The sequence below is a fragment of the Chenopodium quinoa genome, unplaced genomic scaffold (assembly GCF_001683475.1).
Source record: "Chenopodium quinoa cultivar QQ74 unplaced genomic scaffold, ASM168347v1, whole genome shotgun sequence".
In the NCBI taxonomy this organism is placed as follows: domain Eukaryota; kingdom Viridiplantae; phylum Streptophyta; class Magnoliopsida; order Caryophyllales; family Amaranthaceae; genus Chenopodium; species Chenopodium quinoa.
In genome coordinates, this window is record NW_018742733.1 from 2,927,026 (window position 1) to 2,943,178 (window position 16,153).

Sequence of the window (16,153 nt, forward strand, 5' to 3'; positions counted from 1 at the left end):
GAGGTAAGTAATGATAGAGGAAACAGCATGAATGTGAATCCTCCTGGCTCCTCAGAAGAAGGAGAGATCCATGAACATGCCGGTTCCCAACCTAATGAGAAAGCACAAAACAGTCTTAATTTTAAAAGTTATAGATATCAATCTTCTCATCCCACTGATCAAATAATTAGTGATATAAATAAGGGGATTCAAACGAGAACAAATGTTTTTCAAAACTTTTGTGCTTTCTATTCTTTCCTGTCTAATGTAGAGCCTACTGACTATAAAATGGCATTGACTGATCCTGATTGGGTACTAGCTATGCAAGATGAGTTAAATCAGTTTCAGAGGAACCAGGTTTGGCACCTGGTTCCCCGTCCCAAGGAAAGATCAGTCATTGGCACTAGATGGGTCTTTAGAAACAAGTTAGATGACCTTGGTACTATAGTCAGAAACAAAGCAAGGCTAGTGGTGCAAGGGTACAATCAACAAGAAGGAATTGACTATGATGAGACGTTTGCACCAGTAGCTAGGCTAGAGGCTATTAGGATTTTAATTGCTTATGCTGCTCACATGAATTTTAAGCTGTTTCAGATGGATGTAAAGACTGCCTTCCTCAATGGATATTTAAAGGAAGAAGTATATGTGGAGCAGCCACCTGGTTTTGAAGATGCACTGTTCCCCCAACATGTGTACAAGTTGGACAAAGCATTATATGGGTTGAAACAAGCTCCGAGGGCTTGGTATGAAAGATTGTCCAATTTCTTGATGGCAAATGATTACAAGAGGGGAACAGTAGACAAGACCTTGTTCATAAGAACCAGGGGGAAACACTTGATTGTAGTACAAATTTATGTTGATGATATTTTATTTGGTGCTACTAATCAGGTTTTATGTGATGAATTTGCTAATCTTATGCAGAGTGAATTTGAAATGAGCATGATGGGAGAACTAGGATTCTTCCTAGGGCTGCAGATTAAGAAAATGGATGATGGAATAATGATCCATCAACAAAAGTACTTAAAAGAGTTGCTGAAAAAATTCGGCATGGAGAACAGCAAAGCTTATGATACACCTGTTCCCCCATCTACAAAATTAGATGCTGATCTTAAGGGAAAAGATGTTGAAGCTTCTCTTTATAGAGGAATGATAGGTTCTCTACTTTACCTAACAGCTAGTAGACCTGACATTGTGTTTTCTGTTGGTTTGTGTGCTAGGTTTCAAAGCAATCCAAAGGAATCTCACTTGAAGGCTGTTAGAAGGATACTTAGGTATCTTGTAGGAACAGCAAATCTGGGATTGTGGTACCCCAAAGGCAGTACCATTGATCTTATTGGATACACAGATGCAGATTATGCTGGTTTCTTAGTTGATAGAAAGAGCACATCAGGTATGGCACACTTTCTTGGCTCTTGTCTAATTTCATGGGGTTCTAAAAAGCAAAATTCAGTGGCCCTATCCACAGTAGAGTCTGAATATATAGCTGCAGCTTCATGCTGTTCCCAGCTACTGTGGATAAGGAACCAGCTGAAAGATTTTGGTGTTATTTATAAAAGTGTTCCTATTTTTTGTGATAACACTAGTGCAATCAATATTTCAAAGAATCCTGTGCAACACTCCAAGACAAAACACATTGAAATAAGACACCATTTTTTAAGAGACAATGTGGAAAAAGGATTGGTGGAGATGTTGTTTTGTAAAAGTGAAGATCAAATTGCTGATATCTTCACAAAGCCTTTGTGTAGAGAGTCTTTTTGTAGGTTAAGAGTCCTTTTAGGTCTAGTTAGATTTTAGGTATTGGCTTCAATTACTTCCTTCAATGATTGGTTAGAATGGTATTCTCTTGTATAGTGTGTGTACATACTTATGTTGATATCTTTCAAGTGTTGTGTAGATGGTTCAAAATCTCAAAAGGATTGAGAATCATTGTTGTAAGAAACAGGTGAAATCAGGCTGAATTGCCAGAAACAGCGTGACATGGTTCTATACAGGTACCAGCAAAGGGAAACAGCAGACCAGCTCTGATATGTCATCCGATAATATCTTTTATTTTCGGAAGATTACTATAAGATATTTCCTTTTGGAAGGAATTTATCTTATTTCAGTTATTTAATCCCATATAAAAGGCAATATCATATGCCTTATTTATAGTTGGTTGAGATAATTATGGTAAAAGATAATTACCAAATTTTTTATTTCAATTTAAAAAAAAATAAAAAAAATATCCTTTACAGTTGCTTTTTATTGGCTCAACTAACTCTTTTCTTTCCTTCTTCTCTCTTTGTGCTTCATTGTTAAAAATATACACTAACCCTTTGTGCAGATCATCAATCATCATCACTCGAAATTCTCTTTCTCTCTCTCGTATGCTTTAAATTCATCATTGTTCATTCGGTTACTGTTCACTCAAGGAACCAGCCCAGTCTCAGGGGGAACATCAGAAGGAAGCTCAAATGTCCTTAAGCCCGAAGTTGGAGGAAATTCGGAAAAGTCAGAGTGAAGAGGATGAAATAGAGATTGTTGGTTACAATGAGGAGACACTCATTGTTAAGACCATGGTACGAAGTAGAGTAACTCAATCTTCATTAAAGAAGTTCACTGAGAAGGTGTAGGAGGAACAGTCCATTAATTCTCTTCCGGAAACCAAGAGAAAAAGGGTACCAGCAAGAACCTTTCACACCACAAAAGGGTGGAGGTCTTTGCTTGATTGATGTGATGCTAGTCTTGTACTCGTTATGCAACAAGGAGAACTTTATGAATAAGTGCGGATCTCTCATGATTTATAAAAAAAAAAAATAAAAAAATAAAAAATAGAGGAACCAGCAGGTCAGGAAGTGGTTTTGAAACAGATTGGGGAATCACAAGAATATGCTTAGTAATATAATGATTTTGGTTTAAGCAGAGCATGGTGACAAGGATGAAGAGGAATCAGATGATAATACAGAAGATGTTGCAAAGTTCGAGGAGGAGGAAGGGAACGAGAATGATGATGAGGAGTGATGTTGTTTCTGTTCTTGTTTCCTCACCCTCATGTTTATTCTAAAATAACTGATTTTGTTGGTCTGTCTACTTCTCTCCATTCCATGAACTTTCTTTTTGGATGGATTTGGGCTTCTTTGGTTGAACTTTGTTGGCTTGTATGAACTACTAACTCTGCTATGGTATGAACTGTTTGACTAATCTCTTTTTGCAGCATAATGCTTGAATGGTGGTTGATGCCATTGTATGGATAAGCACATTAACTTGTGCACATTGCTTTTACTTGTGGATACTTTTTAATGATGCCAAAAGGGGGAAGTAGTTTGAAGTTGAAGCCTAAGGTTTAGCTAGTTTAGATTGAGTCAGTTTGAGGTTTAGCTAGTTTAGATTGAGTCAGTTTGAGGTTTAGCTAGTTTAGATTGAGTCAGTTTGAGTCTTTTTATTTCGTATTTTCTATTTTCTGTTTAGGGGACCAGTTAGCCTAACTGACTTGTTCCAAAGAGTTTTGAGTCCTTGAAGTTTTTGACGGTTTTCTTTTTGAGCATGTCCACAGGTTCAAGAACTTCAAGAGTTTGTCATCATCAAAAAGGGGGAATTTGTTGAGTCCCTTAGGTTTTGATTGATAGTTTTGAATGATGACAAACAGCTAAGGGAAACAGGTCTTTGAAAGTGTTCAATACAGTTGGGGGAACCAACTAAAATAGAACACTGTTTTCCTAGATAAGTTATTGATTATATGAGTTATCTATTGAACTAACTTATCTATATACAGGAAACAGTTAGATGATAAATGTGCTATGTACTGGTGGGGAACCAGTATGAACCGTTTCCTTGACTGCTATGCGGAAAAGCAGTCACATACTCTTTATTGTGCATTAACCATGTTACATGTGCAGTAGTTGAGTTGATTCCAAGACTTGGAGCATAGAAGCCTTTCGAAGATATTTCGAAGAAAGATTGTTTGCTCATAATAGAAGTATTCAAGGAAGATTCAAGTCTTGAAGATTACATGAAGAAAAGACGATTTATGCTTTAATATGTTATCTAGGTTTTCATGTAATATGCTCCGTAGTATGCTTGCATGTTTGGGTTATATAAGTGCTTAAAAGTATATTGAAGTATGATATGAAATCTGGTACAAAGTTGGAACAGGTTTCATAACATGTTTCAATTCAGGGAACCAGGTCGGGGAACCAGGTTCACTGTACGAAATATTCGAGCTGCCGTTTTGGAAAAAGATTTTACAAAAAGATTTTTTCGAAAAGATTATTTTGAAAATATTTTGTGCAGCTGGAAATAAGATGAAATATTCTTGGTTACCTAAAAACTAGGAGTATTTATCTTAATTGATTCTATCTTTGTGATTAAATCAAATAAGATAAATACTTTCCTAAAATTACAATATATCTTATTCTCTAAGATTGTGTGATTTAAGGAAACTAGGTTTTAGGAATCTAAGCTTATATAAACTCATCTTATTTCACATATTTCGCGTGCCTCTCCAGAAATTAAAAAGAGCAATTATTTGAGAGCATATACTTAAGCACTAATCCCATTCATCAAGTCATATACAAGAGCATTCTAGTACAAAAACATTTTCTCTTAATTAGCTTCGTTGAAGTGAGATCAAAGGAGAGTTCTTGATTCTTGTATTGAGTCTTTAACAAAGGGGTTAAAGGCTGGGTGAGTGTTTGTGAGTTCAAACACATTGGGCTTACGAGTGTAAGTCGAGAGCACACTCGGAGTAGAGTGTGGGGTTTGCTGGTTCCCGGAGTAGGGAAACAGCAGAGTGTTCTTTGTCTTTGTTTTTCGGAGTAGATTAATAAAGAACTTAGGATAGGAGGACGTAGGCCTGAGTTGGCTGAACCTCGTTAAATTTGTTGTCTTCTTTATTTCTTATTTATATTCCGCTGCGTACGGGAACCAACACAACTGGTTCCTCACACATAATCCGAAAAGAAGCAAAATTAGCCAACGATTACTTAACACTCAATTCACCCCCCCCCCTCTTGAGTGCCCATTGAACCTTCATAATGGGCAAGAGTTCTTGAGTTTGAGACCTTTTATTTGAAAAAAAGGAATATTGCATCAAACCTCATGTGTGGATACCGCTCAACAAAATGGTCGTGTTGAAAGGAAACATAAACATATTTTAAATGTTGCTCGTGCTTTACGTTTCCAAGCTAAGTTACCTAAGTATTTTTGGGGAGAATGTGTTTTAGCTGCGGTTCATCTTATTAATTTGACCCCGACTCCTACTTTAAATGGTAAAACACCTCATGAATATTTGTTTGGGAAACCTCCTTCTTATGATGCGGTGCGTGTTTTTGGTTGTTTAAGTTATGTGGTGGATAATGCTCGTACTTAGGATAAATTTGACTCGAGGTCTAGGCGGTGCATTTTTGTTGGATATCCTTATGGGAAAAAAGGTTGGAGATTTTATGATTTGGAAATTAATGAATTTTTGATAAGTCGTGATGTGAAATTTGTTGAGGACATTTTCCCATTTATTGATACTATTAATGCAGCAGAGAGGGTGCATTGGGAGTCTTACGTTAATCAAGTTAATTTGTGGGATGATAATGAGTTTTATGATGATGACTTGCATGTGCATGCTCCTGTGCGTGAGATTGGTGTTAATGAAATGCATGATATAAATGCTACTGATGGTAATGAATTTAGTAATGTGTCTAGTGACATGCAAGTTGTTAGTGCCCCTGCCTCGTCATCAAATACTAGTAATGTTAATGATGATAATGCTTCTGTTGACCCTCTTGATTCAAGGGGGAGTTCGAGTGACATGGCAGTGATTAGCACTACAGGTAATGGTGAAACTTTGGGTCGTGGGCATCGTAAAAAATTTCCCTCTTCGAAGCTTCGTGGCTATGTTACTAATACTCTTGTTCGCCACTCTATAGACCCCACTCCTTCAAAATTTACTGCACCCGCTTCTCAATCACGTTCTTCAGGTAAACAATTTGATATAGCTTGTTATGCTGATTATAACAATTTTTCTATGAGACATAAGTGTTTTTTGACAGCAGTTACAAAGGGAAAAGAGCCTTCCTCGTTTAGGGAAGCTATAAAACATGAAGGGTGGCGTAAAGCGATGAAAGAAGAAATTGATGCTCTTGAGCGAAATGGCACATGAACTTTGGAGGACTTACTTCTAGGTAAGAAGGCTATTGGTAGTGGTTGGGTGTATAAAATTAAATATACATCTACAGGTGAAGTAGAGCGACTTAAAGGTCGTCTTGTTGTGTATGGCAATCGACAGGTTGCAGGTGATGATTATAATGAGACTTTTTCCCCTGTGGAAAAAATGGGGACTGTTAGACTCTTTCTTTCTGTTGCTGCTTTTTTAAATTGGGAGTTGCATCAAATGGATGTTCATAACGCTTTTCTTCATGGAGATTTGGAGGAGGAAGTGTATATGCAGTTACCTCCGGGTTATAATTGTGCTACTCCAGGGAAAGTTTGTAGGTTGCGTAAGTCTTTATATGGTCTGAAATAGGCTCCTCGACAATGGTTTTCTAAGTTGTCTAATGCCTTGAAATCTTATGGTTTCAAGAAATCATATGCAAATTATTCTTTGTTCAGTTATATTCAGGGTAGCGTCTCCTTCCATGTCCTTGTGTATGTTGACGATCTGATTATTGCTGGTTCGTCTCATGATGCGATTATTCGCTTTAAAAATATTTGAGTTCTTGCTTTCATATGAAAGATCTTGGTGTGTTGAAGTATTTTTTGGGCATTGAAGTTGCTCGTGGTCCTGAAGGTATATTTTTATCACAACGTAAATATGCTTTAGATGTGTTATCTGAAGCAGGAATGCTAGGTTGTAAGCCTATTGATACTCCTATGGAGCAAAATCATCCTCTGGCATATGCCGAGGGGGAGCCATTCTCTCAACCTGATCAGTATCGTCGCTTAGTTGGGCGATTGGTTTATTTATCTGTAAATCGTCCAGAGTTGAGTTACTCTGTTCATACTCTTGCACAGTTTTTGAGTAACCCGCAGGTGCAACATTGGGATGCGGCTATCAGGGTACTACGCTATATTAAAGGTAGTCCTAGTCAAGGTATATTGTTACGTCCTATGAAGGACATGTGTTTGACGGCTTTTTGTGATAGTGATTGGGCGGCGTGTCCTCTGACTCGTCGTTCTTTGTCTGGTTTTATGGTTTTTCTTGGTCGTTCCCCTGTCTCATGGAAGACTAAGAAACAACCGACAGTATCTCGTTCTTCTGCTGAAGCTGAGTATCGTGCTATGGCAGTTACAACTTGTGAGTTAAAATGGTTGAAATCTTTGTTGTCATCTCTTGGTATTTTGCATAACAAGCCTATGAAGTTGTATTGTGATAGCCAATCTGCTCTTCATATTGCTAAAAATCCCGTCTTTCATGATCGAACAAAGCATATAGAGGCAGATTGTCACTTTGTTCGTGATGAGTTGGTGAATGGTAATCTAGCTACTGCGTATGTTCCTACAGGTCATCAGTTAGCAGATATTTTGACAAAGGCTCTTGGGAAGCGACAGTTTGGTTTTCTCCTTAACAAGTTGGGCATTCGTGATTTACATGCTCCAACTTGAGGGGGAGTGTTATGATATATTTATGTTAAGTTAGATATATTTTGTGAATATATTTGTGTATATCTTATTAGGAGTTTTTTGGTGAGTTAGGTTAATGTTGTAAGCCTATATATATATGATTAATGGTAAAGGCTCATTAAGCCGTTTTCTCCTATTTTTTGTGTAAGTTTAACAAAAAATGTGTTTGGTAATTGACTTTATTTTGAGTCAAATATAATACAAAGCTCATACATGTGCTCTAGTTTTCGGCAGCCTAGTCGTTGGACACTGCAATTTTTTCCAAAGATCATGAGTTCAATTCTTCCTACGTAGAATTTTCAAGGCATTTAATTTTGTACTGGATTGACAATCGTTAGTAAAGAAAACTAGAAAAGAAAATTCATTATTCCACAAAAAAATTGACATGTAGGGAAGAATGGAAGATGTATTGCACAATTACTCCCTCTTACTACTCGACCTGGTCTTGCTTGGTTCCGGACCCTCCAATATTAATATGTTACTTTTTAAAATTAAAATAAAATAAGCTCTACTTAATTACGGGAAGAAACAAAATTTGTTTATAGCATGACATATTGGTAAGTAAATTAACAACTTTATCCAATCATCATCACTGATGTGGGACCCACTTTTATAAAAAAAGTTATTGATTTTACCAAAATGCTACTTCGTATGTGATAAACAATTTTTTTGTATCTTAGACATGAACTTGTATTTACTCGAAATAAAGTCCTAACTTGCTTGCACCCGAGCTATAGCTCACACAAATGCACCCGAGCTATAGCTCACTTGCTTGATAGCTTAGCTATAGGTCAGCCTTGCCGCAACTTTGTGTGCAACCAAGTTATCGCTCGCTCGCCTACGAGCTATAGCCTGGCCTTGTTCTTGTGTGTCGTCACCAAGAGAACGATAGCTCCCTTGGTAGCTCGGTAATATCTTCTTTCGATTTGCATTACAATTGTCGTAACTCCAATAATATTGTGCGCAACATGTTTCATAAAATCACTCACGTATTAGACCGTTAATTAGAGCAATCCTTTTTAGGTTAAAAACCTTTGATACACATCATCCTAAAGAGTATAACCTTCCAATTATTCAATAATGGAACGGGTTGTATTCATAAATTAAATAATGTAAGGCAAAGTGACCAAAAGCTCTAATTTCTCTCTTTACATTTTACTTTTTCAATGTCTAACTTGATTTACGAATGTGAATATTTATGTGATAGAATATTCACTCTTTTGCTGGTGATTTACACATTTTGCGGGAGATTTACACCGACGAGTGTGATCGATATTGTGGATCATAGTATCTCAAGGGATTAAAAAAAAACCCCAAAACTACCATGTTTGTTATTTAAGATTAAACGTCTCAAAGTAATGAAGTATAGTGGTAAAATGATTAAATGAATTACACATTTGATAAACAAAGTGTCATATAACACTCAGACGAACCGGATTTACTTGTACTTAATAATTTGACAAACATATACGAAGTATACCGTAATCAAATTAGTACTCGGCAGTCGGCACTCCATTTCTTTAAGTGTAAAGCAGCAGAAATCAGAGTAGAATAAAAATGTCAGTAGTAGAGATCAAACTCTCTCGATCAAACCGCATTTATCGCCCTGATGTCAGTTTTTTCTTCAAATTCTCCATTTTTAATTCTTGTTTCCTTCTTTCTTCTCACTTCATATTTTCCAGGAACCACTTCAAGGTAAAATCATCACCAAGTTTTCATCTTCTGTATCCCATTATGGTGTTCGCCTATCTGTCAATGGATCAGTCAATCTCCAGGTTTTACCCTTTTTCCCCTTAATTCTTGATTTGTTTAAATAAATTCAGAAATCCCACCAATTTAATGATTTTTTCCCTTATTTTTTGGGGTTTAATTTGTGTTTATTATTGAAGGTTCGTGGAGGCTCAGCTGGGGCTATTGAATCTGTTGTTGGTGTTCTTAAACCCATTACAATTGTGTAAGTTTATATTTTGTCTCATAAATTTGTTAATTTTTGACCTTAAATTTGTCTAATTTCTTTGTTTACTTATTGATCAATGTGTTATTCAAGAATGTATCCTTTCTGGGTATGGAAGATGATGGTTAATTATTTTGCAATTCGTAGCAATTTAGATGGATTAAACTCCCGGTCTCGGAAATTTGATACTCAATAATACTCCTTCCGTCCCAAATTAAATGCCACATTTGCCTTTTCAGTCTCCAAGACTAAATTTTGATCATAAAGTATATGGTGAATTTTATCAATTTAACAAGTCTCACATGACTATGTTTTTACTTGTAATTTGAGAGAATTATTGGTGAAAATTTATGCAATACATGGGATGCTCTTTGTTAATTATTGACTTTAACAATAAAAAAGTATGTAAAGCTCTAGTTTGTATTTGCAGCATATATTTTGCTCTAATTAGATGTATCTTATTATGGAAATAGGAAAAAGAGTGTTGAAATTAGACCTTCTGGGAAGATAAGCTCAGGCACTACGGAGGTATTGTCTTTATGATTTACTACATATTTCGTATTTAAACTGTCAGATGCTGAGCAAATTAGGCAATATAGGTAATTAGTATAGTTTTCTTCATCTACAATTGAAGGGATTTTATGTATGTATATTATGGGTGAATGTAAAGTGGCGTCAAGGAGTTTGAACTGCAACTGATATAGCAATGAAATCCTGAAGCCATGCTAGCTATTATAATATGTGTACTGTTTTGTTTATTCCTCTAAAATGCCGTGGGTGCATCATCTGTGTTTGTGTCAGATGGAATTGGAAAACCTTTCTAAATTCAATCCCTTTTTAAAGTGTCTGTTTTTCCTTGGTTTTGCGAATGACTGATTTTATTGGCCGGACTTTGAGCTTGACTTCTCTACCAGGGAGATTTGGCCCTGTATAACCAATTGAAAATGACTGAAGTCTTTGTTCCAAAGTGGTAACAATATAAGCAATTGGATATGGTTTTGTAGTTTCTTTCTAGGATAAAGTCGCTTACTTGCCTGTTTATGCGCTTGGACTCCTGAAAAATGAAGTCTGCGCAGCTTCTTATATACTGATCATGTTTCACTTGTTCTGTGAGGGAATACGTTTCATGTCAGGATTCATTGTCAGTAGTCAAATCGGATCTTAAGGCTGGGATTTGAGGGGGGGGGGATTTAGGTTTTATCATTTGCTTTATTGCTACACTGTTACTTTGTCATGAATGTCTCAAAGCCTCAATACAGATGTAGCAACAAAAGCTTTAGTCTTTTCTCCCAATTGAGCATGTTATACCTTTTCCTGCAGATCTGGTTTGTTGAATCATGTCATGAGCTAATTCTTGTGTTATTTTCTCATAATAATTATATAGTCTTTTCCTTAGCGTCTGTGGTGGATCACCCTATGAGGGTCAACAGTCAAGAAGCGGCAACCAATACGAAAGGGACAACAGAAGCAAAGAAAAGGAAAACAAACAACAAAGCATTAACAATGTCTAATTATGGTTTTGCCATTTTAGCTAAGGAGTCACATGTATCCATCTTTAGTCTTAGATGTCTTGAGTATATAAAGGTAGTAAACTTATTAGTTAGATAGGCAGAAATTGAGTGAACCTCTTGAGAGACTTGTAGCCTCAAGCTACTAGAGAGATTTGTAGCCTCAAGCTACTGAGAGATTCATAACCTCAAGTTATGACTATCCTTATGTAATCCAACCTTTAATCAATCAAATGTTCAAGCTTTTAGCTTTAATTAAATACTAATTATGCTTAATTAAATCAGTAGAATTCAGTCTATAACAGCGTCACAATCGATATGTTACTCGTGCTAGCAAAGAGTGAGTGAAACAGAGCTGCCTATCAAGGATGGTGGCCCTGGTGGGTTAATGAATAGACTTGAAAATAAGATGAGATAATGTGCTTTGTTTGTTTCATGATAAAAAGTTGCCAATTTATAATATTTTTTACTTTGTAATATTATATTTGCACATTGAACAATAGACTGGTTTCAAGGAAATTTTGTGGTTCTCAGTAAAGTTTTTGTGTTTACTACTTTTCCTCCTGTATCGCTCATGTCATTTTTTGGACTTGACTGACCTGATAACTATCCTTCATATGACAGATTCCTTTTTCTTTGATTTTGAAACAACCAGGAGAGAGCAAATCAGGAAAATTTTACGAAACATTTCATGGGGAAGATATAAGCATCCAGGTCTGTCACTGCTGATTTTCTTGTATAGCATTTCTTGGTGTGCCAATTATCAGTGGTTTTGTCATTTGTTACTCTGATGTGATAAAGAGTGTTCTAACTAATTTGAATCTCTCAGTATCTGCTAACTGTAGAAGTAGCACGCGGTTACCTGCACAAGTCATTGTCAGCAACATTAGAGTTCATCATTGAAAGTGAAAAAGGTATCAGTACCCAACATCTTGAGCAGCTGCTTGTGTTTTCTTGTTGGGGGGGGGGGGGTTTACACATTACCTATGCACTTAACCTGTATGTGTTCCTTATTCAGCGGAACTTCTTGAGCTGCCTATTTCGCCTGAACTCGTGCTCTTCTATATCACGCAGGATACCCAAAAGCACCCATTGCTTTCTGAACTAAAATCAGGTTTGATCACTCCCATGAATTTCTGTTTAATGCTGATATCTTGAGTATTTCATTTGATTTTTAGAGAGGCATTCTTGTTACATGACACTAGGATTCCACTGCAGTAGATTATGATTTAATGGTTTTATCTAGATACAGGGAAAGGAGTGAGAAAAGGGAATTGTATACCAAAACAATAAAAGTGAATTTGTAGGATCTGCAATCTGTAGGTTTTTCTTTGAGAATGGATTGCAGCTCTAGTATGATGCTGATACTATTGTTTCCTTTCTGTAACAACCTCTTTGTTATTGCATGGTTAAGATCCATAAGCCTGCATATTTGAGCGCTTCTCAGCCAACTGAACTGAGAATGGGAGCTTTGTTAGAAGCATTGAGATTTAGGATAATGTAATGTAATTTTGGGAGCTTTTGGTATTTCTATGTTCAACTATTGCTTCCCTATGAAAAGCTAATATACTGCTTCACAGGTGGTTTTCGTGTAAGTGGTAGAATTCCAACTCAGTGCTCATTGTCATGTGCCCTCAGAGGAGAACTGACTGTAGAAGCATCTGCATTGCCAATCCAGTCTATTGATATCCACTTGCTACGTGTGGAATCCATTCTTGTTGGAGATAGGATTGCATCAGAAACATCTTTGATTCAAACTACTCAGGTTGGTCTTTTTAACTGGCCTTGTGACTAAAGTAGTTCTCTTGAATTGAATCTACTTGTTCTTCTCCTTCTAGTAGATAGCAGATGGAGATATCTCTCGAGGCCTGACTCTACCCATTTACGTCTTACTTCCAAGGCTTTTAACTTGTCCCACTGTCTTAGCCGGGTATGTTTCTTTCATTTGTAAATGTTTGACAAGGTTTTGTTTTGTTTTGTTTTTTTTTTTCTTTTTTTTTTTTGGCTGTCATGTCACTTGTAGCATGCTGCTAGTGTTGAATATTCTGCATTCAATCTTTTGAATAGTTCTAGTGCTAGTGGTGATCACATACATGAAGTGCTAAATATAGGTAAAGTAACTATGAAATCTGCTGTTGAATATTCTTGAATTGATCATTAAAATGGATAGGTAACTGGAGCAATTTTAGGAGTGGCATCTTGTCATAATTCTTTAAGTGAATTCTCAATAAGCATTAGAGCATAGTTTCAGTAATTCAGTTAGTTGCTATTCCATATTATGTTTGGCTAGTTCTAATAGATTACTTGGACAGCCTTCAGATTACCTGTTACCAAAAAATTTAGGTAAAATATTTTTAAACTAACAGTAAGCCCTCTTTTGATGAACTAATGTATTTTTATGCACAATTTAATTAACTAGCTTGGGTTCATGAAGACTGGGAGCTAGTTTTGGAGGTTGATAATTTATCCCTGTTTCTTAAACTCAGCAAGAATGTTCGTGAGTGCTCTTACCTGGGAACCATCATTGGTGACATTCAATATTTAGCTGGTTTTTGTTCTTCTCTGTCTTTTAATCATGTTAGGAGGATGGGCAATGGGGTTGCGCATAAGTTAGCAAATGTAAGTAGGGAGTTTGGTGAGATGAGAGTGTGGCTGAAGGAAGTACCTCTTAGTGTTTGTTCTGCTGTAACTTTGGATGTTTCCTAATTATTTATAATAGCTGCCCTTTTGGTTGTGTGTCAAAAAAAAAAAAAAAAGGTTCACTTCCTCAGCAGAAAAGATCCTAGTAAAGTCTTTGAATATGTGTATGTATAAATTTTATATAATCTAGGATAAAGTGACACGAGGATCAGCCACTTTTAGTATGTCTCCCATTCATTCCATAGCTCAGCCCCCTAATTTCTGCATTATCATATATGATAATATAGCTGACACTATCATTCTTGCTCTCAGAACTGCATACATGTTATGCTATTTCCAGATGGGTTGACTGTTGTTTGAGGTCTGCCACCACTAGTGTTTGTTCTTTAAGAGGTTTAAAATGACACTCTAAGCTGATATTGTTAGAACTGTGATGAACAACAGTTTGCTTAATTTTGACGAGTGCCTGGTGATCATGGGTTGACTCTTTCAAGTAGCCTCCTCAAGAAATAGGAATGGTTTTTGTGTGCTTATTGGGAAAGTCTTGCACTGGCTAGCTGGTAGCTGGCTCTTTTTAGGCTGTTGACATTAGGTGGGAAAAGCTTTACAAGTAATTGTCTACCTTTCTTTAATACGCATGACCAAACTCAAACTCCTTTTTCTGGTTTCTAATCGGACCATGGAGCTGAGTTCGGATGTGCAAAAACTATGGTTCTAGGCTTTTTTGGTTGTGCAAACTCACTCAAATTTCGCTTTCCCACATGGTTTTTCCCCTCTGCACATCTTGAATTTGAGTTTTATGCATGTCCATGACTTCACTTTAATATACCTATCTTATTAGCACCTTGTTATCAATTTGAGTGGCGATAATTAAGCTTAGTCTTTTGATGCACATGAGTTTCTCTGCTATGCTGTAACAAGTCAAGGATAGTACTGTGTAAATGATAAACAGAGCTCTTTGTTTTTGATCTCTAGTTTTCTTCTTGTTCATTCCTCAATATTTTTTCAGTTTTGCCTCCTTTATGTATCCCCATCATCAAAATCCTGTCGTAGACCAAGGAACAACTAAGTACTCACCTTCATGTTAGCATGTTGTTAGACTCTTCCTTTAGCTGTCGTAATAGAGAATAATTCTTGTATCTGACAACTTCGCAGTCCATTCTCAATTGAGTTCAAGGTCTCCATTGTCATCAACTTTCAGTCAGAGCTTAGCAAACTGCACCCCAAATCTGATCCCAGAACGCCAAGACTGTGGGTAAGTTTGTACATTACGGCTATCCCCATGACATACAACCCTTTCCTGCATATCACTACTACTGTTTTTCTAATGTACTCAAATGTGCAGCTTGCAATGGAAACATTGCCACTTGAATTAGTTCGGACCAGGTGAAAGATTGATTGGCAACTCGCCTTTTCTCTCTCTACACTTCTAGGAATGCAGTGAAAGATGGTCGGTAAATCAGGAAAATTATCGTGTTAATTAATCAGCAGTATCCATGTTCAGAATTATGTTGTATCCTTCATTTGGCAGTCACTGGCCATATAGAGCTTAAAGATGTTGGCGTTGTGTATATTGATCAGGAACATGCTGTCGGAATTCTTTGTTTTATTTGATACATTACACAAAGAACATGATGAATTGATGAGTAGTGAAGTGCTCATATGCTTATTTCGATTATTGATTGAAATCGTATATTTCATTGAACTATTGAAGAACTGAAATCATATACTTCCTCCGTTCTTTATTATTTGACATGCTTTGACTTTTAGGCCCTGTTCTCTTCACCTTAAAAAAATAATATTAAGTAAAAATAATTTCAGTTCAGTAAAAATAAATTCAGTTCAGTTATTAATTTCAGTTCAGTAAAAAGAATTTTAGTTCAGTAAAAATAAGTTCAGTTCAGTAAAATTCAATTTTCTTAAAGAAGAATTATAATAGAAAATCAGTAAAAATAATTTAAGTTCAGTAAAAATAATTTCAGTTCAGTAAAATTAAGTTTAGTTCAGTAAAAATAAGTTTAGTTCAGTAAAAATAATTTCAGTTCAGCAAAATTAAGGCGAATCAAACAGGGCCTTACACTATTCACCATCCTTTGACCGTCTTTTGTGAATAATATGTAAGGAAAAATATATTCATGTATGATTTTTTGGATTCATCTCAATAAGTATTATCATAATATATAACTTTTATAATTTTTACTTATGGAGAATTTAAGTTATTGATTTAAAGTTGATTTAAAGTTTTGCATTGGCAAGTGTGATAAAAAAAATAAGTCAAGTAAAAAAGAATAGAGGAAGTTGAAATAGCATGTTTCAGTTGTTTCCTAAAATACGTCAACTAATTTCAAATGAAAAACTGAAATCATATATTACATTGAACTATGAAAGTAGAATGTTTCCTAAATTAAAAATACTCGTAGATATTTGGATTATTTATTATAAATAAATAAAATAAAATAAAAACTACAAGACTACGTATCCT

General features: G+C 35.9%; 1 protein-coding gene across 1 annotated transcript; it reads left to right on the plus strand.

Moving 5' to 3' along the window:
* Window positions 1-9,026: 9,026 nt before the first annotated feature.
* On the plus strand, window positions 9,027-15,416 carry LOC110723859 (Down syndrome critical region protein 3 homolog). The gene is made up of 11 exons (XM_021903254.1): window positions 9,027-9,180; window positions 9,252-9,344; window positions 9,459-9,523; window positions 9,997-10,051; window positions 11,656-11,745; window positions 11,861-11,945; window positions 12,050-12,145; window positions 12,612-12,796; window positions 12,873-12,961; window positions 14,827-14,926; window positions 15,017-15,416. The coding sequence occupies exons 1-11, from the start codon at window positions 9,127-9,129 to the stop codon at window positions 15,059-15,061; spliced, it is 957 nt and encodes a 318-aa protein (XP_021758946.1). The 5' UTR covers window positions 9,027-9,126; the 3' UTR covers window positions 15,062-15,416.
* Window positions 15,417-16,153: the final 737 nt, after the last annotated feature.

Excerpts from the sequence above, each read along its gene's own strand:
- LOC110723859 (XM_021903254.1), top strand. The coding sequence starts at position 9,127 with ATGTCAGTAGTAGAGATCAAACTCTCTCGATCAAACCGCATTTATCGC. Across the intron at positions 10,052-11,655 it reads TAAGCTCAGGCACTACGGAG|ATTCCTTTTTCTTTGATTTT; the intron begins GTATTGTCTTTA and ends TTCATATGACAG. Across the intron at positions 11,946-12,049 it reads CATCATTGAAAGTGAAAAAG|CGGAACTTCTTGAGCTGCCT; the intron begins GTATCAGTACCC and ends TTCCTTATTCAG.